The sequence below is a fragment of the Crocodylus siamensis genome, chromosome 5 (assembly GCF_052110815.1).
Source record: "Crocodylus siamensis isolate JL-2025a chromosome 5, ASM5211081v1, whole genome shotgun sequence".
Lineage (NCBI taxonomy): Eukaryota > Metazoa > Chordata > Crocodylia > Crocodylidae > Crocodylus > Crocodylus siamensis.
This window is the reverse complement of record NC_143399.1, coordinates 78705882-78733616: the sequence shown is the minus strand read 5'-3', so window position 1 is coordinate 78733616 and position 27735 is coordinate 78705882. Positions and strand designations below refer to the sequence as shown.

At 46.5% G+C, this 27735-nt stretch overlaps 1 protein-coding gene across 1 annotated transcript in view; it reads left to right on the top strand.

The window, feature by feature from the left end:
• LOC149864327 (uncharacterized) overlaps positions 1–27735 on the top strand; it is a 93671-nt gene that overhangs the window by 6393 nt on the left and 59543 nt on the right. Inside the window, exons 2-3 of the mRNA XM_090049431.1 lie at positions 23259–23438; positions 23802–23927. Of these exons, the coding sequence (XP_089905557.1) occupies positions 23259–23438; positions 23802–23927 (306 nt within the window). The remainder of the gene's footprint in view (positions 1–23258; positions 23439–23801; positions 23928–27735) is intronic.

Below are 27735 nucleotides of genomic sequence, written 5' to 3'. Positions count from 1 at the left end.
GGATGTAAATCCTAGAGGAAAGAATGAAACAATACTGAAAAAATATGGTACTTCCTGGATTTGTTCCAAAATTTGAGTTGGATATCTAAGGCTTGTTTACAGTAATGGTCAGCTACAGCTTAACTATGAAAATAGTAGTGGTAAAATACAGTCGGCTAAAAGGCAGCAAAGCCAGCAAAAAAAGGGAAAAATTATGAGCACCAAGTACAGTGAGAGCGCAGGCAATAACTTGGACCAGTGAGGATGATTTGGACCTCTTTAAGCAGTGATGCTAGAGAGTATGAAAATCCACTAGAAGAGAAAGAACACTGAGCAAGTTATGCTAGTATTAGGCAAAATAATTACCAATTCCTATGTAAAAATTATGCAACAAATCAAGTCACACTGGTTGTTTATGAAGGTGCAAGGTGCACAGAGATTCCAGGCTTAAAAACAAACTTCTGCTTTGGTTTAAAGGTGGGTCTTATTTGCTTGCTTGTCCCATCTAAATGGGGTCACTGTTGTGGATCCTGGTTCTCCACTGGCTTTGGTGAGATGTATCTTCTTCTTCCAACTCCTCTCTCATGTCCCTCTCCACTATATCTCTCCAGCTCATCTTCGTTCTTTCTCTTCCCCTTCTCCCTGGCAAAATGCCATTCTGGTAACTTCTTTTCCCATTTATTCTTCTGGACTCTTTTGAACATGCCCATACCATGCCAGTCTTCTCTCTTGTAATTTCTTAGTTGCCTCCACTACCTTCACTGATCCTCTGATGTAAGTATTCCTTGCTTGATCCATCTTCATCACTCCACACATCCATCAGAGTGTTCTCATCTCTATCACATTCATTCTTCAGGGCCATGCCTTCACTCCATACAATAGTGCTGGACGTACACGTTTAGTAGATTTTCCCCTTCAGCTTCACTAATACTTTCCTGTCATATAATACTCCTGTCACCAGTTCCCAGTTTGTCCACCCTGCTGTTATTCATTGGTTCAGCTCTTCATCTAACTCTACATTCTGCTGAACGGTTGAACTTGTCAACTTTACGAACATGTTTTTCATTGATTAACACATTTCCAACATCAGGTACCTCAGAGAAGTCATAGTACATATATTCTGTTTTGGACTGACTAAACTTGATTCCTCTTCTCTCTAGCATGTCTAGCCATTGGTTCAATCCAGCTAGCACTTCCTCTAGACTCTCCTTGCAAGTGACCCCATCATCTGCAAACATAATATTCCAGGGTGGTCTCTCTTGTTCAGTAAACCCATCCATCATGACTGCAACAGGTACAGACTCAAAGTTGAACCTGATGTATGCCCACCTTTACCTCAAAACTGTCTCTCCTGAATTGCTCCTCACTTTCATTGTACATTTCCAATACATGTCCTTGATGGTACTGACATATCTCTCCAGCACCTCCTTAGATCTCAGGCACTCCTATATTTCCTCCCTGAGTACACAATTGTAGGCTTTCTCCAGGTCAATAAAAATAACATGGATATACAGCCTTCCCTATATTTCCCCATCATCTGTTTTATTGGGAAAAGCAGATCCATGGTACCTTTCCCTGGCATAAATCCATACTGGTCTTCTTCAATGACCACTTCAGTCTTTAACCAGTTCTCCAGCACTCTTTCCCATGCTTTAGAAATATGAGGGTGATAGGGTCACTTGCAAGGAGAGTCTAGAGAAAGTGCTAGCTGGATTGAACCAATGGCAAGACATGCTAGAGAGAAGAGGAATGAAGATTGGTCAATCCAACTTCCATGGGAAATGGGCAAGGGATACCACACCAAGGACAGGTACAGCCAAAGAAGCGAGTCCAGACAAAGGATATGAGAGTTGCAACACTCAATGTGGGGAGTATGACTCAAAGCAACACTCAATCTGGAGAAATTTTGGAAAGGAGGAAAGTACATATTGTGTGTGTACAGGAAACAAAGTGAAAAGGAAACTAGGTGAGAGAGATTGCAGGAGGATTTCAACTCTTCTACACTGGTGAAGACAGAAAATGAAACAGAGTCAGGATCAGGCTGTGCAAACAATTGAAGGACAGAGTTTTGGAAGTTGAAAGGAAGAATGACAGGGTCACAAGACTGAAACTAGACAATGAAGGCCAATTGATGAGCACGATGAGCAATGCATTTATGCTCCACAAGTAGGGAGTCCAGAAGAGGAGAAGAACTTCTGGGAAAAGGTGAATGAGGTGATGACATAATGGGTGCTGGACAATGAAGTAGTCATTATGGAGGGAGACCTCAATGGACACATTGGGTAAAGTAGAGATGACTACGAAAGAATCCGTGGGGGACATGGATTTGGAAATCTTAATCCAGAGAGGGGAAGGGTAGTAGACTTTGTGATATCTTACAATCTCACAATTTCAAATACATTCTTCCAGAAATGAGAACATCTAGACTATATGAAATCAGTGCTGAACAGGTGAGGGATCTCCTAGAACACCCAGAAGTTTTCAAGTCTTCTGGGCCAGATAACTTGCATCTGAAAGCCCTGAAAGAACTGGCTGGGATTATGGCAACACCACTGGCAAAATTGTTTGAACGGTTGTGGAACTCAGGGGTGGTCCCAGATGACAGGAAGAGGGCCAACATGGTCCCTATCTTTAAGAAAGGGAAGAGGGATGACCCTGCAAACTACAGACCAGTCAGTCTGACTTCATTCCTGGGTGTAAAATTTCAAAAAACTTGTTATGGAGGTCATCAATTACAAGCTGGTAACTGAGGGGGTATTAAGAAGCAACCAACATAGCTTTGTTGAGGGTAGGTCATGCCTGAAAAACCTGGTGTCCTTCTGTAACCAGATAACTAACCAACTGGACCAGGGACATGAGGTTAATATCATTTACTTATAATCAAAGGCTTTACTGAAGTCTGTTTCACAACCAAACTGGAGGGTACTGGGCTGGACCAGTCTACAGTGAGGTGGGTGAACAGTTGGCTTAGAGGCTGATCCCAGAGAGTTTCATAGATTTCATAGACATTAGGGCTGGAAGGGACCTCGGAAGATCATCGAGTCCAGCCCCCTGCCCAAAGGGCAGGAAGTCAGCTGGGGTCATAGGATCCCAGCAAGATAAGCATCCAATTTACTCTTCAAGGTGTTCAATGTAGGTGCTTGAACCACCTCCGCTGGCAGACTGTTCCAGACCTTGGGGGCTTGGACAGTAAAGAAATTCTTCCTTATGTCCAGCCTGAAATAGTCTTGCAGGAGTTTGTGACCGTTCGACCTCGTCATCCCTTGGGGCGCTCTGGTGAACAAACGTTCCCCCAGATCCTGGTGGTCACCCCTGATAAACTTATAGGTGGCCATCAGATCCCCCCTGAGCCTACGCTTTTCCAGGCTAAAGAGTCCCATGGCTCTCAGCCTGTCGTCGTAAGATCTGTTTTCCTGACCTCTGATCATTCGCATGGCTCTCCTCTGGACTCTCTCAAGCTTCTCCACATCCTTTTTGAATTGTGGAGCCCAAAACTGGATGCAGTACTCCAGCTGCGGCCTCACCGAGGCTGAGTACAAATGGAGAATGACGTCCCGGGATTTGCTCGAGAAGCATCTATGGATGCACGCCGGCGTTTTGGTCGCTTTACTAGCCACAGCATCGCATTGCAGGCTCATGTTCATCTTGTGGTCAATGATGACCCCCAAATCTCTTTCTTCTGTAGTGCTAGTCAGCGTAGCACTGCCGAACCTATAAGGAAGCTGCAGGTTTTTCCTCCCAAGGTGGAGAACCTTGCATTTTTCGGTGTTAAACACCATCAGGTTCTCGTCTGCCCATTTGCTGAGCTTGTCCAGGTCAGCCTGGATCACCCACCTATCTTCTGGCGTGGATGCTTTGCCCCAAAGTTTGGTGTCATCGGCGAACTTGGCCAGTCCACTCCTGACTCCAATTTCCACATCATTAATGAAGATGTTGAACAGTATGGGTCCAAGGACAGAGCCTTGAGGGACCCCACTGGTCACAGGGCACCACGATGAGTGACTGCCATCAATTACAACCCTCTGGGTCCGACCATGGAGCCAGTTTCCCAGCCAGCGGATCGTGGTGGAGCCAAGGCCACAACTGGGCAGTTTGGCCAAGAGGTGATCATGGGATACCAGATCAAAAGCTTTTTTGAAGTCAAGATATATGACATCAACCTCTTCTCCCTTGTCCAGGTAATAGGTCACCTGGTCATAGAAGGAAATGAGATTGGTCAAACAAGACCTACCCGCAACAAACCCGTGCTGGCTATCCCTTAGAATGTTAGCCTGGGCCAGTCCATCAAGGATGGCCTCCTTAATAAACTTTTCTAAGATCTTCCCCAGGATAGAAGTCAGGCTAATGGGCCTGTAGTTAGCCGGATCCACTCTCCTCCCTTTCTTGAAGATCGATACCACATTGGCCTTCTTCCAGTCTTCCGGCACTACACCAGAGCGCCAGGAGTTTTCAAAGATCCATGCCAGGGGCTGGGCTATGACGCTCGCCAGCTCCTTGAGTACCTGGGGTGCAGATTGTCAGGGCCGGTTGACTTGAAGGTATCCAGCTTCTCAAGGTGTTCCTTCATGAGGTCAGCATTTATGGAGGGTAGGGGATCCCCATCACCCGGATCTCCCTGTCCCATAGCAGGCATGGGCGTCCCATGGGACTGATGAAAGACTGTCGCAAAGTACCTATTTAATAGGTTGGCTTTTTCCTGGGCGTCAGTTGTCAGTTGCCCCATCTGGTTTAGCAGGGGTCCAACATTGCCCTTGCTTTTCCTCTGGCTCCCCACATATCTGAAAAAGAACTTTTTGTTGTCCTTGATGCTTGAAGCTAGTTGGAGTTCAGTTGCAGCCTTGGCTTTCCTGGTTTGGTCCCTGCAGGACCGGACCAGGGGAGAATAATCCTCCTTGGAGGTGAATCCCGTCCTCCATCCTTTGTAGCCTTTCCTTTTTAGCCGCAGGAGGTCCGCTAGGTCCCTGGAGAGCCAGGAGGGCAGCTGTGCCTTCTTGCTGCCTTTCCTCCGTGTTGGAATAGATTTAGCTTGTGCATTGAGGATCGCTTCCTTGAGAAGCAACCACCTTCTTGAACTCCCATCTCCCTGGCGTCACGGTCCCTGAGGGCCTGACCGACTAGCCTCTTGAGCTTATCAAAGTTGGCTTTTCTGAAGTCAGAGTCTTCTGTGTTGCTGACTGACTTGCCAGCTTTACTGCAGATGGTGAAGGTGATCAGCTCGTGGTCGCTGTCACCCAGCTTCCCATCGATCACTAGGTCGCCGATTAGGTCATCCCCTGTAGCCAGTACCAGGTCGAGCAGCGCTTTGCCTCTCGTTGGCCCAGAGACTTCTTGAGTCAGGTAGAAGTCATCCACACATGAGAGAAAGCTTTGCGACCGCTCGGATTTTGCTGAGTGATATTCCCAGGAGATGTCCGGGTAATTGAAGTCACCCATGACAACCAAGGTCCTGGAGCAAGCGGCCTCAGTCAGTTCCCGGGTGAACTCCTGGTCAAGCTCAGGACTTTGAGTGGGAGGTCTGTAGTAGACTCCCACCATTGTGCCCCTTGTGCCATATTCCCCACGAATTTTTACCCAGAGGGTCTCTAGCTGTCCATGCTGGTTGCCAACATCAGCTTGCAGGGACATGTATCTTTCCTTCACATAGAGAGCTACACCCCCTCCCCTTTTGTCAACACAATCCCCCCTGTACACGGTATAGCCCTCTATACCCGTGGTCCAGTCATGGGTGGAGTCCCACCAGGTCTCCGTTATCGCAATGACGTCATAATTCTTTGCACTGAGCAGGAGGACGAGCTCCTCCTGCTTGTTACCCAGGCTCCTGGCATTAGTGTACAGGCAGGTAAGTGTCCCCTTGGGGGCTCCTGCCTTGCCCACAGATTGAGCCAGGGCTGGGGCAGGGGTGGGCTCCCTTAAGTGCCTTGGTCTGCTGGCTTTGCAAGGGTCGCTCAGTGGGCCAGCAGTGGGAGTAGTCCCCCCATCCCCCAGCAGGCTTAGTTTAAAGCCCGGTGGAGCAGGTCAGCCAGCCTGGCTGAGAAGAGCCTCCTCCCCAGAGGAGAGAGGTGGAGGCCATCTCTTCCCAGCAGCTCGCTGCCTCTCTCACCAAAGAGCAGGCTGTGGTCATGGAAGCCAAAGCCTTCCCAATGACACCAGCTCCGCAGTCTTTGGTTCACTGCGTGGATCCTCCTCTCCCTCCTCAGCCCATAGCCCGAGACTGGGAGGATAATCAATAGGATGGGCTCATCCTGGAGGGCTGTCTCCAGTGGTGTCCCCTAGGGATCTGTGCTTGGACCCATGCTCTTTAACAGATTGACTTGGATGAGGGAGTAGAAAGCTCAATGATTAAGTTCACAGATGATACTAAACTGTAGGGAAATGTGAGCACATCATAGGATAGGGTAAAGATCCAGGATGACTTTGACAAACTGGTTTATGGATAGAACTGAATCAGATGAGGTTTGTCCCAGCTGCCTGTGGAGGGTTCAGGATTGAGAGTGTGGTTGGGGGTAGAAAGGTAAGAAAGGTTTATTGACTTAACAAAAACATGACTATGTGTAGTAACAAGACAAACAAGGACAGATGATAATAATTAATGTTGGCAACTTATCAGCAGTCCCCTCTAATGCCTGATGTATGACAAGTTCCTTTTTCCACAAAGCTCAGCAAAGTCAGGTGTCCCTGATCAGCGCTGTCCGAGGGGTACCGGGAAGGACCCTGGTATTCAGTCCTTGGGCTCCTTGAGATCCACGGGCCCACTGAATCCAGGCCAACAGCTAATCTTTAGTTCCTTTCACAGAGTTGTATCCTCCTTCTAAATGATTTCTGGATGTGCCAGCCAATTTATAACTACTGAGCTATGCTGATAACTTACAGCCATTCAGATTATTTTTACTTCAACTGTCCTTAGACTGACCAATAGCAGTACAAGGCTTGCATTCTTCTGATAAGGTTAATTTTTACTATGCCACAGAGCCTACCATCACTTCTATAAGGCTTTGCTAAATTTACTAGGCCTTATTTCACACAAGGCCTTACTACACCTTAGACTTTAATTAGGCTCTTAGCAACAACATATAGCTTAATATCTGAACAAATTAACAGAAAAACACTTGGTCTAATTTTCATACAGCCTTCAGCAAGCATCTTTATCACACAGACATATTTTTCAGCTGTCAAAAGGTTTAACAGGGAGAAATGTGCAGGGTTCTTCTGGGTAGGAAGAACCTTCACCATAACTACACAATGGGTGGTGATCCACTCGCTGGCACTGCATCTGAATGGGACCTGGGGATCACAGTCAACTGGAAGATGAACATGAGTCAACAATGCGATGAAGTTGCCAGAAGACCAAATAGAACTCTGGCATGCATCAGCCAATGTGTCATCAATAGATCCAGGGAGGTCCTCGTCCCTTTCTATTTGGCATTGGTGAGGCCACAGCTGGAGTACTATGTCCAGTTCTGGGCACTGCACTTCAAGACGGATGTGGGTAAGCTTCAGGGGGTACGAAGATGGGGCACCCGTATGATTGGGGGCATGGAGGATAGGGCCTATGAGGAGAGACTTTGGGAACTGGGCCTGTTCAGTCTCAGTAAGAGAAGGCCGACAGGTGATTTGATAGCTACCTACAAGTAGATCGGGGTGAGCATCAAGATCTAGGGAAGCAACTCTTCAGGAAGGAACCTCGGGGTGGACGAGGACCAATGGGTACAAGATAGTAGAGGGTAAATTCAGGCTAGACATGAGAAAAAAAATTCGCTGTAAGGAAACACACTCCCAGCTGAGGTGGTGGAGTCGCCATTCTTGGAAGTTTCGTAGTTTCATAGTTTGTAGGGTTGGAAGGGACCTGAGCAGATCATCAAGTCCGACCCCCTGCCTTGACAGGAAAAAGTACTGGGGTCAAACGACCTCAGCAAGGTGATTGTGTAGCCTCCTCTTAAAGACCCCCAGGGTAGAAGCCAGCACCACTTCGCTTGGAAGTTGATTCCAGATCCTAGCCGCCCTGACTGTGAAGTAGTGCCTCCTGATGTCTAGTCTGAATCTACCCTCTGTCAGCTTGTGACCGTTATTTCTAGTCACTCCTGGTAGTGCTTGGGGGAACAGGGATTCCCCCAAAGCCTGCTGGTCCCCTCTGACTAGTTTGTAACAGGCCACTAGATCCCCCCTCAGCCTTCTCTTGTAGAGGCTGAACAGGTTCAGGTTCTTGAGCCTCTCCTCGTAGGGCCTGCCCTGCTGCCCCGATCAAGCGCGTGGCCCTCCTCTGGACCCTTTCCAAGTTGTCCACATCCCTCTTGAAGTGCGGCACCCAGAACTGGATGCAGTACTCCAACTGCGGCCTGACCAGTGTTGCATAGAGGGAGAGTATCAACTCCTTGGACCTGCTTGAGATGCATCTGTGGATGCATAACAAGGTATGGTTGGCCTTCCTGACTGCATCCCCACACTGCCGGCCCATGTTCATCTTGGCATCAATGATGATTCCAAGATCCTTTTCTGCCTCTGCACTGATGAGAAGGGAGTTCCCCAGCCTGTAGGTATGCTGCTGGTTCTTCTTCCCCAGGTGCAGCACCTTGCACTTGTCAGTGTTGAAACCCATCCTGTTCTCATCTGCCCACCCTGTAACCTGTCTAAGTCTGATTGCAGCCTATTCCTCCCTTCTAGTGTGCCCACATCCCCCCACATCTTGGTGTCATCAGCAAATTTGAATAGGATGCTTTTTACCCCCTCGTCCAAGTCGCTGATGAAGATGTTGAACAGTGCGGGCCTGAGGACTGAGCCCTGCGGAACCCCACTGCCCACATCCCTCCATGTCTAAAATGACCCATCCACCACCACTCTCTGGGTGCGGCCCTCCAACCAGTTGGCGACCCATTTGGCTGTGTAGGTCCCGACACCACGGTCCCCCAGTTTTTTTTTTACTCTAGGGTGGAGATCATCAGGACCAGCTGATTTAAATACGTCCAGTCCCTCCAGAAGTTCCCTGACTAGATCCTCACTGACCCTTGGCCTAGGTGCACCTTCCCTGGGGCCTGAGGTGGTCCTAGTGCTGGGGCTTATTTGGTCCGTGCTCAGGAAAATGGAGGCAAAGAAGTTGTTAAATAGGTTAGCTTTGTTGTCTGGTGTGATGACCAGATTTCCTAGCTTGTCTTGCAGGGGCCCCACGTTACTCGGTACCTTCTTTTTACCCCCTACGTTTTTAAAAAAGGACTTCTTGTTGTCCTTGATCCAGGTAGCTAGTCCCAGTTCCATCTCTGCCTTGACCTTCCTGACCACCCCCCTGCAGCCTCAAGCAACCGCAGTATAGTTCTCCCTGGTGATAACCCCTCCCTTCCATTGGGTGTACGCCTCCCTGTTAGGAGATATTCCTGGATGCTTTTGGTGAGCCATGGGGGCTTTTGCGCCCTCCTGTCCCCTTTGATCCATGTTGGGATTACCTCCCTTTGTGCTTGGAGGACTGTCTCCTTAAGGAGCGACCTTCTCCTTGGACACCTGACTCCCCTCCCCTCCAGGACGTCAGCGTCTCCCTGACTATTCTTCTTATCTCATTGATATCTGCCCTTCTGAAATCTAGGGCTTCTGCCTTGTTGCAGCCCTTTGCCACCTTGCACTGGATGGTGAAAGTGTTCAACATGAGGCTCAACAGGCACTTTGTTGAACTCATCTGAGCCCAACAACTTCCTGCCCATGGCAGGGGACCAAACTTGATGATCTTGCAGGTCCCTTCCAGTCCTTCGATTCTATGTTCTAATCATGTACAAGAATGGAGGTAGAGAAACTCAAATAGATTATTTGCTAGTGAGGAAATGGGATTGGAAAGAGGTGAAAGACTGCATGGTGATCCCAGTGGAGGAAGTTACCATGTAACATAGAATGGTAGTCATGGACATGAGGGTGAAAGGAATGAGGCATACTAAATATCAAGGAGTTTAGAAAATTAAGTGGTAGAGGTTGTGACAGGACAATGAAGCAAGAGAGGCCCTCAGAGCATGCGTTGAAAGAAGTGCAGGTTGAAGAAATAGAAGACCTTGAAAGTTGCTGGCAAGAGGCAGTTGATAAGGTCAGGAAAGTGGGAAAAGAAATGTGTGGAGCTTCATGTGGAAAGATGCCCATCTAGAAGGAAACATGGTGGTGAAATGAGGAGGTCCAGGAAGCAGTAAGGGAGAAAGAGAAATGGAAAGATACAGGGGACCCTCTGGACTTTAAAACATACAAAGTGGAGAGAAAGAGTGCACAGAGAACTATTGCTAAGGCCAAAAATACTGCAATGGATAATTTGTACCAAAGGCTAAAAACAAAAGAGGAACAGAAGGAAGTGTACAGGATAGCTACAAGAAGAGAAAGATTGACAAGGGTGATGCATGTGAGAATGATCAAAGACATTTCTGAGAGACTGCTGACTAACAAAGAATAGATTAAGGACAGCTGGAAGAACTATTTTCAAGATGTGATGAGCAAAGAGAACCCAAGAATTTTGTGAGCAAGTGCCACAAAAAACCAAGGCATGGTGACTGACATCATCAATATGGAGGTGAAAAGAGAAATGAACAAAATGAAGAATGGGAATGCAGCAGAACCTGATAATTGAGCAGGGGAAGTTTGGAAAATCTTGGGGGAAGAAGGAATCAATTTACTATGGAAGGTGTTTAAAGTTATATTTGTAACAGAGAAAATGCCAAATGAATGGAGAGGTAGTGTGTTGGTGCCAATATTCAAGAAGAAAGATGATTTCCAGGTTTGTGGTAACCACTGGGGAGTCAAATTGATGTCCCACCCTGTGCATCGTCTATGGGGTATGTCCTACCTAAGTTTGTTTCTTGGATCCACATCATGATGATTTGCAGAGGTTTTTGCAGCTGCATACCCTTCCTAACACTAACCCCTCCTCCTTTGTCCAGGCTTGGAACCAGCATTGAATGGGTAGAATTGCTTATCCATGGTGGAGTTTTTTAATTTAAAGGAAGATACACTAATGTATATTCATGTTTCAGTCAGGTAAAAATGTACAGGGATAGGAAAAGCATAGCAAAAAAGAAAATAAAATTCTACTAACCCACAGAGGCTTGATGAATAAAAAATAGTGTTTGTAAATTTCAGAAATTTTAGAAACATTCAGTAGCATTGTTAATAATAAACTGCAGCATGTAGTGAATTAGGGAGTCTCTTAGGTTTGTTAAGTGACTGATTCCCCTCCCTATGAAATTAGTGATAAATTTCCTAAATTATATGTTCTTGAAATTCATAGAAAGTACTAAATGGTAAGGCATTACAAACTAAGAGGATTAAGAGAGGTGAAAAAGTGCCTTAGAGCCATTTTGCATCCTCAAGTCATAGACAGCTACAGCAATGAGTTTGACATCATCAAGGGATGAACTGATTCTGATAGGCACAACCATAGTATTTCTAGGAGCCTGCCCTCTTCTTCTTCCTTCCCTGAGTGAGTCTGTCTTTGCAGAGGCATGAGCTTAAACCAGATAAATGGTTACTCAGCATCTGCAGTGCACTTTTATATGTTCCAATATCTATTTCAGGATCTGTCTTGAATAAGGGACATATTTTTGTTACTTAAAGACAACTGGCAAAGTGTAAAGAATCCTCTCATTATGTACTTGAAGAACTATCACATCGTATAAATAGATATCTTTCCCTCATTTTCAGTGCCATACACTTAATTTTATTACAAATAAAAAGGAAATCTGAATTCTTTTGAATCAAGAGCTTTTATTAACTGTCCTGTTTAAGAAGCTTTTATTAACTGTCCTGCTAAATAAAGCAGTATTGTTCACTAGCAGAGGTGAGTTTTAGTGTCACTAGAAAAGTTTATAGTGCTTAGAGATATACAAATTATTCCAACTGACAGCAGTTCTGCAGTTGAAGTTATATTGAGATATTGTTGTCTAATAAATAAATCCCTGTATTTCACATGCAAAGGGATTTATTTAGTCTTCATACTTTAAATACCCACATTTTTAAGGCAGTCAAATTTTGTTTAGGTCTTTTTTTCCTAAAAGAATTAGCAGCTTTGGCAGAGTAAACCTTTTAAAATGCCCCTTTTTAAAATTAGGCCCCAAGACATATTTTTATTCAGTTTCCTATTGTTAGGGTGACAATAATTCAGATTAACCAGGGAGCATTGGATCTGCAGCTGGAACAAGGCTTTAACCTGTGTCTCAGAGAAAAGCTGCTGACCACAAGGCAAAATGGTACATTAAAATAACCTTGCAGATGCTTAGGCAAGTAGTTTCTTTAACAAAGGGAACAGTATGCAGGATAAAATAAATCACTGGGCAAAAGGAAACAGGATGCAAACCACCTATCGTTAGGAGATAAGGCAGAAGCCAGACCTTGGAGAGGTTGCTGAAGTCAGCAGAAAACTAGAAGGAACCAATAGTTGACTGAGAGTAAGACCGGGTTCATGGTCTTACACACGCACTCTGAGCAAAGAGGAACGTAAATGAAGGAAATGCATAGAAAATTCTATGCTAATGAGGCAAATAGAAACCTGAGGCGGAGCTTAAGACAAGAGTAGAAATGGGTGGAACAGGGGGAGGGATGAAGGTGGAATGAATGGTAATGAACCTGAACCAAAATGTATAAATGTGGAAAAGAACTAATGTTCAGGGCTGCTCCCCATGTTCATAGATTTGGTGTCTGTGAGAGAGCTCTCCCGAAGCTGTCTCCATTTTGAATAAAGCTGTTGCGAGCAATGTGTGCTGTTGTTTGCTCCCTGCCTGCTCTGGCCAATGAGTAACAGGACTCATGAGCAATTGGACCATCGTCTCCCTAGTTGTTGGGCACTGCATGGAGTCAGGGTTTAACACCTATAGTTGTAAAATAATGCACATCATAAATGCCAAACTTCAGTCACGTACTTGTAACAAACAGCTTTCCAAATATTTGTATGTAGCACTTTGTGACGGGGGCCATCCCCAGGGCCAGTAACACTATCAGCCTGCCCACCTGTCTGGGGCAGTCTGCCCTGATTCGCTTGCTACATCTTAATGTATCTGAACTGGATGTAAAAATGCAGGAGGCTGCCCACTTAATGCCTTGATGTTAAGGGCATTATACATGGTTCCAACCTTCCCTTTACCATGCCCCATGCCTCACAGATGGCATCCAAAGATCACTTACACTATTGATGCAAAAAATTGCGGTCTGTTTCTTGGAGGCTAGCAAAGTATCACAGACACACATACATTAGATGGCACAAAAGGTGTATTTGCAAATAGGGTCAGAGCAGAGTCAAAAACTCAGATTACTCTGAACCCACCAAGGAATTTTGCAGGCTGTATTTATCTTTTTCCTCCTGGGCACATGTGCAGAAACAGGAACTCTTACAGCTCATTTCCATTTCATACAAGCATACATGTGGTTACATCACTACATCCATCGCATGTATATTATAATTAACTACTTAAGTATGCAGGGCAGAGAGGTAAATATGCATCAGCTAATTAAGCATGCTCAGAGGGTACTATAGGTCACCAAGAGTTTAAACCGCCCCCCTTTCAAGGACACAGTCAGTTGAATTCCAGCTTCTGTAATCTGCATGAGAAAGGCTAGGGAGAAGCTGGGGGAGAGTCTACGATTTAGTATAAAAAGAGCTGTGGCAAGGCTGGGCAAGGAAAAAAGTCCTTGGCAGTGTTTCTTTCTCATCAGGTGCAAGATGCAAGCTGTGCATTTCTAACAATACTCCATTTCTAGCAATATTCCATTTCTAACAATATTCCCCCCTCAAGATGCTTTCTGCTCCCCATTTTCATTTAGGCAGATCAAGATAATTACGAGGAATTTTTCTGAGTACCATGACGTTTGCTACAGTCTGCGCTTTGAGGGGGACTGCTGCAACTTGCATCCCTTCAACTGTGGTGGTTATCAATCTTTTTGAAGCAGGTGTCTTCATCATATGGGGATGATTGTGGAGTGGATGGGTTACATTTCATCCACGTGGAGTTTGGGAGCTTAACAGCAGTAGAATTCCATTGACCTGCATACTTGCTGCAATTAAGGGCATAACAGGTAGTGCATGTTCGGACCCATTTCAATGTCCATGTACACTGGCTATGTCCCAAACTCCTCCCTGTACCATTGTTGCTAATACAGTACTCTCCTAATGCCACTTGGGAAAGATCCCAGCTGCGGTTCTCATCCCATTCTTGACCAGTACTCTTAACATCTGCCTTATCACTTACCAACCATTTTGGGGCCAAAGGAAAAGCCCTCCAAGGCCACTGTTCTCCGGCCTCTCAGAGTCCCCCACAGGCCCAGCAGTTGGTAAGATTGAAGGTACCTGCAATTCTTTCCATCATGTCAACATACAAATTTGTCCCTGGGGGAGCAATTGGGGGAAGCGGGGATATAGGTTGGCGGCTAGGGCTGCTCAATCCTGCTTCTCTTACTACATAGATAACAACAAAGCATATTAAGATTCCCACCATATTCTCCCTTTCTTGAGATCAAATACAGCCTAAACTTTTTCTTTTTACTTTCTTGTCTAATTTTCTGAACTTTGATTAAGCCGTCTCAGGCGCACTTGGAGATCACCAGTGGGTTCACAGGTCCACTTGCTGGCTTCTTGTTCCAAGGACGACTCAGCTTCCGGAGTGAGTTCGTCCTGGGAGTTGGTGTCCTCTGACGCTCGTGGATGTCGTTTCACACGGGTATGGTGTATCCAACGGTCATGGCCAGCAATCTTTACAGCGGTGTGGGTTGTTAGAAGTACCTGGAAAGGGCCACTCCACCTCTCAGTCAAAGTTTCCTTTTTCCACCACTGCACCAAGACCCAGTCTCCTGGGCAGAAGTCATGTACCAGTACGTCTAAAGGCAGACGCTGAAAGGAGGCTGCATACCTGTAAAGAGAAGACAAGACAGACTGCAAAGCAATAACGTACATATGAAGCTCGCTATTACCTAATTCAAAAGTTACATTTTCTCTCATCCCAGGGGGTAAGACTCGAGGGGGTTTGCCAAACATAATTTCATATGGGGTTAATTTAATGCCCCATCGGGGAGTGTTTCGAATGCAAGTAAGAGCTAGCAGCAATGCTTGAGGCCACTTAAGGCGTGCTTCAATACAGATTTTGGTGAGTAGAGTCTTTAAGGTCCTATTCATGCATTCCACTTGTCCTGAACTCTGTGGTCTCCATGGTGTGTGTAGTTTCCAAGTGATCTTGAGAGCTTGTGCGACTTCTTGAACTACCTTTCCCACAAAGTGTTGTCCTTGATCCGACTCGATGGATTCAGGCAGAGAATACCGGGGAATGATCTCCTGCAACAAATACTTCACTACTGTAGCCGCAGTGGCAGTCCTGGTGGGCCATGCCTCGACCCAACCAGAGAGCTGGTCTACCATGACAAGTAAAAACCCATGATGTCCGGACCGTGGGAGCTCGGCAAAATCAATCTGCCATGCTTGTCCAGGGTACGCTGCCCAGGGTCTACCTCCCATTGGCACAGGGGGTTTCCTTTGAGGGTTTATTTTCTGGCATGTGATGCACCTGGTAGCAATACGCTGAGCTTCTACATATAGCCCTGGGGCTACTGCTTGGCGGATCACTAGATCACCCATAGCCAAGCCTCCCATATGGGTTCTTGCATGGAGCTGTTGCAGCACCTCCCGAAGCAATGGCCTGGGTATCATGACCTTTCCTCCCGGTACTATCCACCACCCCTGGGAGTTCTTTTTTGCACAAGCTCTTTGTGCAAATTTACGTTCTTCAGGGGAATACTGCGGGACTAAATCCCGGACGTATGGCCATATGGCATGGGACAAGGCCTGCCTGGATACTTCCTCCGCTTCTCCACCAATAAATGCGGCTTCCTTTGCTGCCGCATCAGCCTTTGTGTTTCCAAGCTAATGCTTTTCCTCAGCAGCCTTCCCATGGGCCCGCACATGAATGACTGCTACCTCTTTAGGCTGGTGGAGTGCCTTTAGTAGCTTGATAATCTGAGGGCCGTTAGCAATTTTATTCTCAGAAGCCGTAATGAAACCCCTTTCTTTTCACAATAGTCCGTGCGCATGGACCGTAGAAAAAGCATAGCGAGAATCAGTGTATACATTAACCCGCTGGTCTGTCCCCAGCTGTAATGCTCGGGTGAGCGCAGTGAGTTCCGTGGCCTGTGCCGACCATGAGCTCAGCAATGACTCCCTCCATATTACCTTATCCAAGGTTACCACTGCACATCCTGTTCGTCTCTTTCCATCGAAGACAGAGCTGGAGCCATCTACGAAGTATTCAGCATCTGGGTCTTCAATTGGGTCCTCAGCAAGATCAGGCCGCACCTGTGTGGTTTGATTCAGGACCTCAAGGCAGTCATGCGTCTGTTTCCCTGGCTCCGGCAGGAAGGTTGCAGGGTTCAAGGCTGTAGTATGTTTGAAAGTAAGTCCTGGATTAGAGAGCAAAAATATTTCATACCGTGATTGTCTGGAGGGGTTAAGAAACTTTCCTCCCTCAGTCCCTAGAATCTGGGGAACTCCATGTGGGGTGTGTATTTCCATATCCGCACCCATGACTATCTTCTGGGCTTCTTCAACAACCACTGCTGTGGCTGCCACAGCCCGAAGACAGGATGGCCACCCGAGTGCAAATGGATCTAGAACCTTTGAGTAATATCCCACGGGTCTCCAGGTCGGGCCTGATGGCTGTGTCAGCACCCCTGATGCGACCCCTCGATTCTCATGAACATACAGTCGATATGGCTTTTTACTATTTGGGATGGCCAGGGCAGGGGGCTGGGTTAATGCTGCCTTAAGCAGATCAAAGGCATGCTGCATTTCTTTAGTCCATTTCCATTTAGTGAGACTCTCCTTAGTCTGTGAGTCATACAGTGGTCTAGCCTTTCCACCATAATCTGGTATCCATAGTCGACAGAACCCAGTTAGCCCTAGGAATGCCCGCAGCTCCTTGGGTGATTTAGGTGAGGTTAGACCTTGGATTGCCTGTATGCGATCTGCACTCAGGGCTCTGACTCCTTTTGAGAGCTTATATCCCAAAAATGTAACTTGAGGCTGACATATTTGGGCTTTCTCTCTAGAGACTTTATATCTTTTTTCCCCTAGAGTGTTTAACGGTGACCTGGTGGCTTCCTCGCAGAGCTGCAAATTTGGGCTTGCAACTAGCAGGTCATCCACATACTGGAGGAGAGTCACTGCGGGGTGTGATCCCTTCCACTCCTCCAAGTCCTTCTGAAGGGCAAGTCCAACAATATGGGGGGCTGCTATGAATCCTTGTGGAAGAACTGTCCACATGAGTTGGGCTTTATGGAAAGTATCTGGATCCTCCCATTCAAAAGCAAATAATTTTTGACTCTCTCGGTGAAGGGGAATGGAGAAGAAAGCATCTTTCAAATCTAGCACTGAAAATATTTCAGCTTCCCCCGGTACTTGTGTCAAAATCGTGTGTGGGTTCGGGACTACAGGATGGTCTGAAAGGACCTTCTTATTTACTGCTCGCAGGTCTTGGACCAGTCTGTATGAGACCCCATCTGCCTTTGGCACTCCAAGAATGGGGGTATTATATGGTGAGGACCCTTCCACTAGCCATCCGCACCTCTTGTATTTCTCTATTAACGGCTTGAGTCCAGCTCTGGCCGCTCGGCTGAGTGGATACTGCTTTACCCGAACAGGCCCCTGCCCATCCTTGAGTATGATCCTTACCGGGGAGACCGACTTAGCTCGTGCAGGGGTTCCATCAGCCCATACCGAAGGTTCTACTCCTGTTATGTGATCTTCAGAACTTACTACAGGGTGTCGGTCCTCCAGGAGAGCTATCTGATAGTTCGAGCTCTGCTTGACAGGTAGCTGGACCACCATCTGGTCATCTCTGAAAAATATCTCAGCTTGCAATTTTGTGAGTAGGTCCCGCCCAAGTAGGGCAACCGGGCAACTTGGAGAATATACAAAGGAGTGCTCAAGCAAATGGTCCCCCACTTTGGTGAGGAGTGGCTTACAAACGGGGAGTCGGGATTGCGTTCCCTCAATCCCTTCCACAAGTACATGCTGTTCACTAGTTCCTGCACAGGGGGGGTTTCCGGAATCATTGAAAATGTAGCCCCAGTATCCACCAAGGCTTCAAAGTTTTTGCCACCAACCCTAATGGTTACCATGGGATCTTCTCGGGCTCCAACCCGAAGGGTAGTGGTCTTAGATCCCCGTCCCCTTCATTCTGTGTCCTCACCCTTTTCCTCTGCCTGCATGAGGTGACCTCTTGGTTCACCCTCTCTCTTCTCCTTTAACTTTGGGCATTCCCTCTTCCAGTGTCCTTTCTCCCTGCAGTAAGCACAAACGTCTGCTCCCACTCTTTCTCCTTTCCCTTTCTGCATCCCAGCCTTTCCAGGGTTACCTCCAGTTATAGCAGCTGCCAGCGCTGCCATCTGTCGCTGAGCCTTTTTATCCTCCTTGCGCTCCTGCATATGCTCACGATTCCCATATACCTTATATGCAATTTCCACCAGCTCTGAAATCGGTTTCCCAGCACTTCCCTCAGTTTTCTGTAACTTCTTACGAATATCAGCAGCGGATTGACCAATAAACATAAGATTTACCATGCGTTGATTATCTGGGGCTTCTGGATCTAGGTCCAAAAACCTGCGGAACGCCTCATACAGACTCCCGAGGAAAGCTGAGGGATCCTCTTCTCTTCCCTGTCTCACTTCATACAATTTAGACAGATTAGTAACCCGAGGCACTGCTTTCCCCATTGCTTCCACTATAATCCCCAGATACCTTGCACTCAGCTCTCTTCCTTCTGCAGTATGATTATCCCATCTCGGTTCCTCAACAGGGCAGGTATCACGGAAGGTACAACCAGCAGCTCCCTCCGCTTCTACCCTGGCTGCTGCAATGCGCTCTGCCGTCCCCAACACTAATCTCCTCTCCTCCGGGGTCAGGAGGGTTTGAAGCATCATCTGGACATCAGCCCAAGTGGGTCGATGTGTTTGCCCAATAGATCGAAACAGGTCTCTCATCTTTTCAGGGTCTTCACGAAAAGAGGGGCTCTGATTCTTCCAGTTAAATAAATCTGAAGTACTAAATGGGGTGTAGACAAAAGTTGCATTGCCCCCCTCTCCGTTAACCTCTCACATCAGGCAATTCAGCACTGGCTGTGATTCTACAGTCTTGCGCAAATAATAGCCCTTATTCCCTGATTCAGATGGGGCACTTGGCTGAGGCTCACGCTCTGAATCATTAGGTATGCTTTGATACGCCGGTGGTGGTTTCCCTAAGGGAGGGAGCGGTGGTGCAGAGGGACTGGATCCCGAGGAGGTGTCTGATTCATCCTCGCTACCTGACAGGGTGACCGGAGAGCGGGTCTGATACTCAGCCAATTCAGAATTCCCCCCCTCATTAGACTCAGGGAGTACAGGCGGTCCTCCTCGAGTCTTTCCTTTAACAACCATCACATGAGACTTTACTAAGCATTTCTTAATCCAAGGTGGCTGATTTTGAACCACCCACAACCAACAATCGATATAAGGAAATTGATTCCAATATCCGTTCTGCATAACTATTTCATGGATAGCTATCACTTCTTTTACTACAAAGGATCCTTTCGGGGTCTAGTGGACCCCAAATGTTGGCCACTCGAGTTGACAAAACGTAATTAAATCACCCTTTTTCATCTGCACTCCATAATCTGCCTGCTTTCCAAATTTACTGAAGTTTTGTAATATATAACTTAAAGGCGTATCCGGGTTGTCTACACGGGAGCGACCCGCACCCATATGCCCACAAAAGTGCATCCAACGCACACCAAATACCAAAAGATCCTAGTTACAGACGGTTCGCATATACCAGGCTGAAAATTTCCCAGTATTAAACCAAATCGAACGCGTCTTTGTTCCCGGATCCAGACCAAATTTGGCAAGGGAATTCATATACTCACTCAGATACCCCAGAGATCTCAATCAGAATGCCGGAATGTGTGTCTGGCATCCTCAGAAACCAAGAATTTTGCACAGGAGCCTTTAACTTCCCAGATATCCCGACTCACGTCTTAAGCCCCCTGGGCGAGCCCGAAAAGGCGGCTCGGTGTGCACTCCCCGTGGTGGCAGAGACGATATTGTCACTGAATTCCGGGGTAGTCCAAGAAAACTCCTGGCTGGCTCACCAGATTTGATGCAAGCGGTCTGTTTCTTGGAGGCTCGCAAAGTATCACAGACACACATACATTAGATGGCACAAAAGGTGTATTTGCAAATAGGGTCAGAGCAGAGTCAAAAACTCAGATTACTCTGAACCCACCAAGGAATTTTGCAGGCTGTATTTATCGTTTTCCTCCTGGGCACGTGTGCAGAAACAGGAACTCTTACAGCTCATTTCCGTTTCATACAAGCATACATGTGGTTACATCACTAAATCCATCGCATGTATATTATAATTAACTACTTAAGTATGCAGGGCAGAGAGGTAAATATGCATCAGCTAATTAAGCATGCTCAGAGGGTACTATAGGTCACCAAGAGTTTAAACCCCCCCCTTTCAAGGACACAGTCAGTTGAATTCCAGCTTCTGTAATCTGCATGAGAAAGGCTAGGGAGAAGCTGGGGGAGAGTCTACGATTTAGTATAAGAAGAGCTGTGGCAAGGCTGGGCAAGGAAAAAAGTCCTTGGCAGTGTTTCTTTCTCATCAGGCGCAAGATGCAAGCTGTGCATTTCTAACAATACTCCATTTCTAGCAATATTCCATTTCTAACACTATTACTCCCCCAGCCCCATGGCTGGGCCACAGTAGGCCAGTAGCCCAAACTATCCACTATCACTTCTTCTGGCCCCACATTGTTTCCCAAGCTTCACTGTCAGGCTTTAGGCCTTGGGCCCTCCTGGCCTCCATGTTGTTGCCCAAGCCTGTTGCTTTTCTCTTAGGGTGTGCTCCCCTGGCCTTTCCCCTCCACATGGTCACCCATAAGGCAGCAGGGGCTGAGGCTTTACAGAGCCCCATACTCACCTTTTGCTAGGGAAGCACTGGTGTGGCATTTCCTGAGGACTGCCATGCCACCAGCAGCCCCAGCACTCCATCCTCCCCAGCAGGGTGTAGTTTTAAGTCATTCCCCAGGATCAACTGCAGGCCTACCTGCCCTGGTCTTACTTCACCCCTCCAGGCTCCTGGATGTCCTTCCTCGGCACTCTATTGCAGCCTCCGTCTGATAACCTGCACCCAGTTACTGGCCTCTCTCTCTCAGACCCCCTTATAGGATGCCTCCCATTAAGAGGCTGAGCTGCAGTCTCCTTCATCAACAGTCTGCATGGTGGCTGACCCCTAACCTCTTCCAGTAGTGATGTCTCCCCTATTGAGGGGACCTTCAGCCTCTTCTAGGCTCTGGCCCCACCTCTAGGTCAGTCAGGGTGCCAGTAGCTCACCAAAGCCCTGGTCTGCCCCTTGCCCTATTGGCCCTGGCCCCCTTGCATTGACCAGTCAAGAGTCTGAGGAGCAGCTGATCTCCTTACTCAGCAGGAGTCCCCCCTTGGGCTCCACCATAAAGCCATCAACTCCCATCTAGCTTGCCCAGAGCCCCAGAAATCTTATGCCCAGCAGCCCTTTACTCTACTGGGCTCATCTGAGCCCCTGGCCTCAGTTCCACCAGTTCTAATCAGGGGCTTGCCTAGCCCCTCAGTAGGCCCACACACTGTAAGCCCCTTCCTAGGCTGGCCTTCCTCTCCCTAGGCCCATAGCCTTTTCGTCAGGTCTTGAGGCCCCCTGGGTCCTAAGGAACCTCCTCCATCCCCATAGTTCTACCCTGACTTTCAGATGTTCTGGGAGCAGCAGATCTTGAGTTGGGTGGTGTTAAATCAGCAGCATCCCTGCAGCAATTTCTGGCTCTGTTTCTCAGTGCCTGCTCTTATACTGCAGTTGCTCAGCCCTGCTCCAATCAGGTGGCCTCCTGGTTGTCATGTGACCACCTGATTGGCTCTGCAGTCATCTGCAGGCTGCCATATAGCCTGCTCAGGCCCTTAAAGTGGCACACACCCAAACACGCACCGCCACACACTTCTTTCTGTAATTTGTTACTACTTACGTTCGTTTTGCAAAATACACCCCTGACTGATCCATCTTACTATGCTGCCATCCTTCCTTCTGGCTTCCAGCTTTAGACTGAATTGAGTTTTAGTTTTATAGTAAAGGAAAAAATTGAATATAAGATACAGTATAAAAATAAAATTATACTATTTCAATGTAATAGACCAGAGGTTATCAACTGGGGGTATGCATACCCCTAGGGGTACTTAACAAGGTCCTAGGGGGTACGCAGAACTAATGTGGCTGATACACACTGCATACGTGCACACAGATGCAATGCAGCACACAGAAGGCCAGGAGAGTAGCCAGGTCCAGCTGGTAAGTGTGTTGTGAGGGAAGGGGCTGAGGTAGGGGCGGATTGAGGCTTGGTGCTGAGACTGGGGCAGGGGCTGCCCAGCCAGGGCAGGTGCAGGACTGAGCTGTGTGGGGGCAGCTTCCGCCTCTGTGAGCACCCCAAGAGGGCATAGGGGGTGTGTGCCCCCAGATCTGCGTGGGGCAGGGTGGGATGCCACTGCGGGCTGGGATTGGGACTGAGACTATGCTGTGCTCTCAGCAGGCAGTGGCAGCGCTGGGAGGGGCTACAGGAGAGGCTGTAGCCACCCAAAAATTTGTTATAGCCCCCCCGATAGTCTCTTCTCAGTGCTGCCACCACCTACCCCCAGCGCAACCTGGCCCAGGCCCTGCAAGGAACAGCCTGCCACTGGCCCCAGCCCGCAGCTGCAGTCCGCCTTCCCCTGTGCAGATCTGGGGGCACATATCCCCTTGCCCTCCCAGGGGTGCCCGTAGCTGCAGGAGTTGCTCCCCCGCATGGCTCAGTTCTGTGCCCTGCCCGTGCCCTACTCCCTGCCCCACCACTGGGCCAGCCCACCCTCGCCCTATGCGCAGATCCATGGGCACACAGCTCTCCTGGGGTGTGTGCACCGGCAGAAGCTGCCACCCCTCCTCCCCGCACCCCCCAGATGAGCCACTTGCAGCTCCATGCCATGCTCTGCCCCGGCTGTACAGCTCCAACCCCACTCCCTCCCTCACTGCGGGGGTCTCGATTTGCCCCCTTAAAAACAAAAAAATAAAAATAAAGGTGGTGTACATGACCTGGAACTTTGAGAGAAAAGGGGTACACTTGTTAAAAAAGGATGAAAACCCCTGTAACAGACCATTCAGTATTTTAGAGTAGAACTGCTTTTAATTATTTTTAATTGATTAAACTGTCATTTAAATAATTTATTTCCTGTATTGAAACACATGCATTTCTTTTATACTGATCTAGCAAAAAGGCCTCACTTTTTTGATAAGACTCCACATGGGGAGGAAGGAGTTGCACATTTGCTGCAAGAAAATTCACAACGAATGCATGACGATCAGGCCTTCTCTGAAACTGGGGATGTTGCATCTATTCCAGATACTCCAAAAACATCCGTTGAAGTACTTGGACTAGAAGGGTCAACTGGTAAGCTAACTATACCTTGACAAACTTTCCTAACATTCGTAACTGTTCTAACACTTCGTAATTATTATTAATTAATTAGACTTGTTTCTTTCTCATCCCCCAAAATTCTTATTTATTAGCACAAGATGATTATGCTACTTATTTTCTTAATAATGAAATTTGCCTCTATTGTGTGCCAGAATGGCATTATAAATCAAAGTCCTCTTTGTTCATATCCAAAATGTAATAGGGCTGGCATCTAGGCACCTGCCAAAGTACTGATTTCTTCACCACTAGACAGTAGGGCCAGTCCTTGTCTCTATATTCATTTTGATGACAATGTATATATTCTTGTATCTAATTATATATTTTTTTCTGGTTCAGTTTCAGTCTATGTTCTTATTAATTCCAAAGACTTGATTCTCAAATGTTTGACAAAAAAGTTGTTAATGCAGAGAATCATTGATCCAAAGTATCAGTGGATTGGTCCCATGGGATTGATAACCAAAGGTAATGATATTTTTATTATGGGCAGCTAATTACACATTGTAGCTTGACTTTTGCATTGAGTTAAACGATAATAAAGTAGGCAGAAGGGAAAGGGTAGTGTGAATAAGTTCACTGCATTTGCAGGGAAGCATAAATGGATTATAATGAATATAATACATTCAGAAGAATAATAATTTAAGTACTGAGCAATATAAGCAGTTTGAGCTGCATATCTGCTACGGTTCTAAGGTTGAATTATTTGATAAGACAAATTTATAAATTTTCCCCATATAGAATCGAATTACTGGTAAGTTGTCTTATATTCAAAGGTAGGAAAAAGAAGGACATAAAAGAACAAGTGAAAGAGAAAACAAAATGAAATAATGAAAAATTGATGTGGGTAAAGGGAAAGAAAGGAGAGGAATAAGGAAAGAGAGAGATGAAAGGAAAGATAAGCAGAGAAGAGGAAGAGGATGTATAGAAGGAAATTATACAGATCCTAAATGCTGTGTACCATTCTCTCTCAGGGAGTGATAAATTCAACAGATAAATTTACTGCAGATCAGATTTAGATCTCTTATGCCAGGGTAAATCCAGAGTAGCAGAAAACATACCCCTAAAATATTAGAGATAGTCATCTCATTCAGAACTGAGTATACACTATGCATCTCCCCATTTATGCAATGCCTCTTGTATTATTTTAGCCCTTTTCAGAGAGTCCCTGTTTTGTTTGTGAATTAAGCCAGGGAAAATGGATGATCTCTTGTCCTTATGTGACAATAAGTTTGACCTAAACCTTCAAGTAACTCAAGACTGTAGCTTTTTGCACAAAGCCACTTTCTACTGGGAAATCTACCTTTTAGAGAGAGCCATGAGGATTATTGTTGAATTCAAGAAGAAAGAAAGGTTTGGGCAATAAAATGCCCAACTCTTTTAATCCACCAATAAATTTGTGAAAATATCTGTGAAGGGAACCTTGAGAAGTGTTTTTCCCAGCAGGGGAAGGGATAAGGAGTATCTGGAACTGTTCTCCCTTCAGAACTCTGAGTGAAGTGAAAGGTCTGCTGTGGATAGAAGGCAATGTCATTTATCAGCTTTGCAGAAAGCAAGTTTTGTTTGGCGATACCTTTTACTGGACCAACTGTATAGCTGGGAAAGATGTTATATAAGCTTTTGGACAAAAAACTAAAAATGTTGTTCTTCCCTTCACTCAGATTAAATAATAATCTTCCCCAGGCTTTAAAAAATATATATGTGTGTTATATGTGAAAATCAATGCTATAAACAAACTAATAAAATTTAGAAATTACATCAAATTTTACTCCTGAAAATTCAAAGATTTGCACTGTACAAGCTATTTGCAAGCTTTGTTGAGAAAGATTATTAATGTATTCTGCTTGTATTTGAAGATTCAGTTACTTGATCAAATACCAAGATAACTAGGACTGACAGAAGAAAAATTTTGGGGAGATCCAAAAAACTCAACATTTTTTTTCACTTTTTGTTTTAACCTCTTGCTTTAACTTAGGTCTAATTTTCTTAAACTTTGAATAAATGTTGCAATACTCAAAACTGTAGTAGATTTAAAAGCATTAGAAATTCTTGCTCTGTTAACTTACTAGGCACATTCTTCCAGATCAGAGGTCCAATGGATAGTATAATGGATTGAAAATCTAGACGCCTGAATGATAGTTCAAACTTTTATGTGGACTTGCTCTGTTACCTTGGACTAGGCCCTATATCTATCCCTATCGTGGAATCAGAGCAAGAATAGTTTAGTACCCCTTGTTTTCCCATGCCCCTATGTAACAGGATTGGACCATAGGGCACCCTGACATCTCTTGGTGGCCAAATGGCAACTGCCCAGCTCTGGCTCTAAGGTACCCTCCCTTGAACATTTTCTGCCATGCCTTGATGTAGTTGATTGGTTTTTTTAAAAGGGTAGCTGCCTAACAGTCCTAAAGTAAGACCCTACAGTCTGCTAGCAGATCCCCTTTCTGAAACCTGCTAGCCTCCAAATACCATCCTCAAGCAAGATGGGCCTCCTTGGCCTGTCCATGCTCCAGGGCACCTGTAGCCTGAAGGGCTAGTTACATGGCTCCAATCACCCTTTACACCACGCCAATGCCTCACAGATGTTACTGTACCACCATTCCCTTGTTGGGCCCTTGGTCTTCTCAGACTCCATCCCTTTTCTCTATCTGGGCTTTCTAGCCCAGCTCTTGATTACCTTGATTCTGAGCCCCCTGACCCTATCTCTACCCTGCTATGAGCTCTGGGCCCCCTAACCCCAAGCTCTGCCTTCTCAAGTGCTGGGCCCCAGGCCCCAAGCTCTGCCCTTCTCTGGGCTCTGACCTTGATCCCAGGCCTCTAGCTGTGTCTTGAGCCTGACTCCTCTTAGGCTCTAGTGGGACTTCCAAAACCACCCCTCACAATCCCACTCAAACCACTGGTTCAACTCAAACATAAGCACATAAGCCAGCTAGCTCAATCAAAACTCCCAGCCAACCCTCTGTTTGCTCAGCTTTCCCTTGCCTTGGGTCCTTCCCCCACTGCAGCAAACGTTTAGTATCTTACTGACATTGTCAGGTATTCCAGGGATCAGCAAAGTCTCCCCCTTCAGCTTTCCAGGGCAGGAGCTCTTAACTCTGGGGCTTACTGAGTCAGACTGCCTGCTTGCTCTCAGGCACAGGCTTTAAGAGTCTTGCAAGCCCCACCCCATACAGTCATGTGATTCTCTAGGTACTCACAGAAGTTTCCCTTTCTGTGCCTGATTACATGCTTGCTTTCCCTGCTAGAGCTGAGGTCTGGAGCCCCTTGTTTCTAGACTGACTCCCTTCCTGCCCTTGTTGCCTTAAATTGCTCTGCCCAGGGTCAGTTACCTTCCCATAGTTGTCTTGTCCCTGTGCCTTGCACTCTGGGATAGCTGCCAGCAGACATTTCGTTAGTAGAAACCTTGTTTCTTAGCTGCCAGTCCTGCCTAATTCAGCTCAGCCTGGTTCTCTTTCCTCCTAAAGAAACAGGAGCCTTCTGGCTTCCTGTTACACCCCAGTTTCTCCCCATTCTAAGATATGCTGCTGCCATGTTATAGGTAAGCCCTTAGTGTCCAGGACTTCTTGCACCTGGAATTCCTCATGGTCATGGATAACAGGCAGGATGGCAGTAGCATCAAATGGCCAAGACATTAGTTGGTGTCATAGGGCTTTGAAAGGGACATACAGAACACTGAGTGTATTTTCATATGCTGTGGTGAACCCAGTTTTAAAGTGAATGGATTGATCTGCTTAATGATGGTGAGAACACATGGATAACTTCTGAGCTAGCTTATCAGAAGGCAGTGTGCAAGGAAAATGTGATATGGATACTGCCTAGTTCACAAGTTGGAGACAGAATCTCCAAAGTCAGGAACTAGAGACAAGACAGACATTCAGGAACTGGGAGACAAGACAAGAAGGCAATGAACAATCATAGCTAGAAGCTTGTAAAGCATTGGGTAGATTATTTATCCAATTTGATTTATGTGCCACACATCCTAGAAAAGATTCGGGGCTGCTTACAATTAAAAACAAACAAACAACAAACTTAAAAACAAGAGAATGACAAGAAAACAAAAACAACTGAAAAGATTGCCTTCTTCCTGTGTGACATGGACCATAACAGAACTGTGTACGATAGCTAGTCAGCCCACAGGTGTGAGAGGACCTTCTATTCTAACCCTAAATCTAGGATAGGTAGGCTTTGGGCCTGCCAAAGGCTAAGAATCTTCTCCATTATAGAGGGATGGTAAAGGATTTAAGCTACAATATTTGTAGTCCTGGGATAAAACATG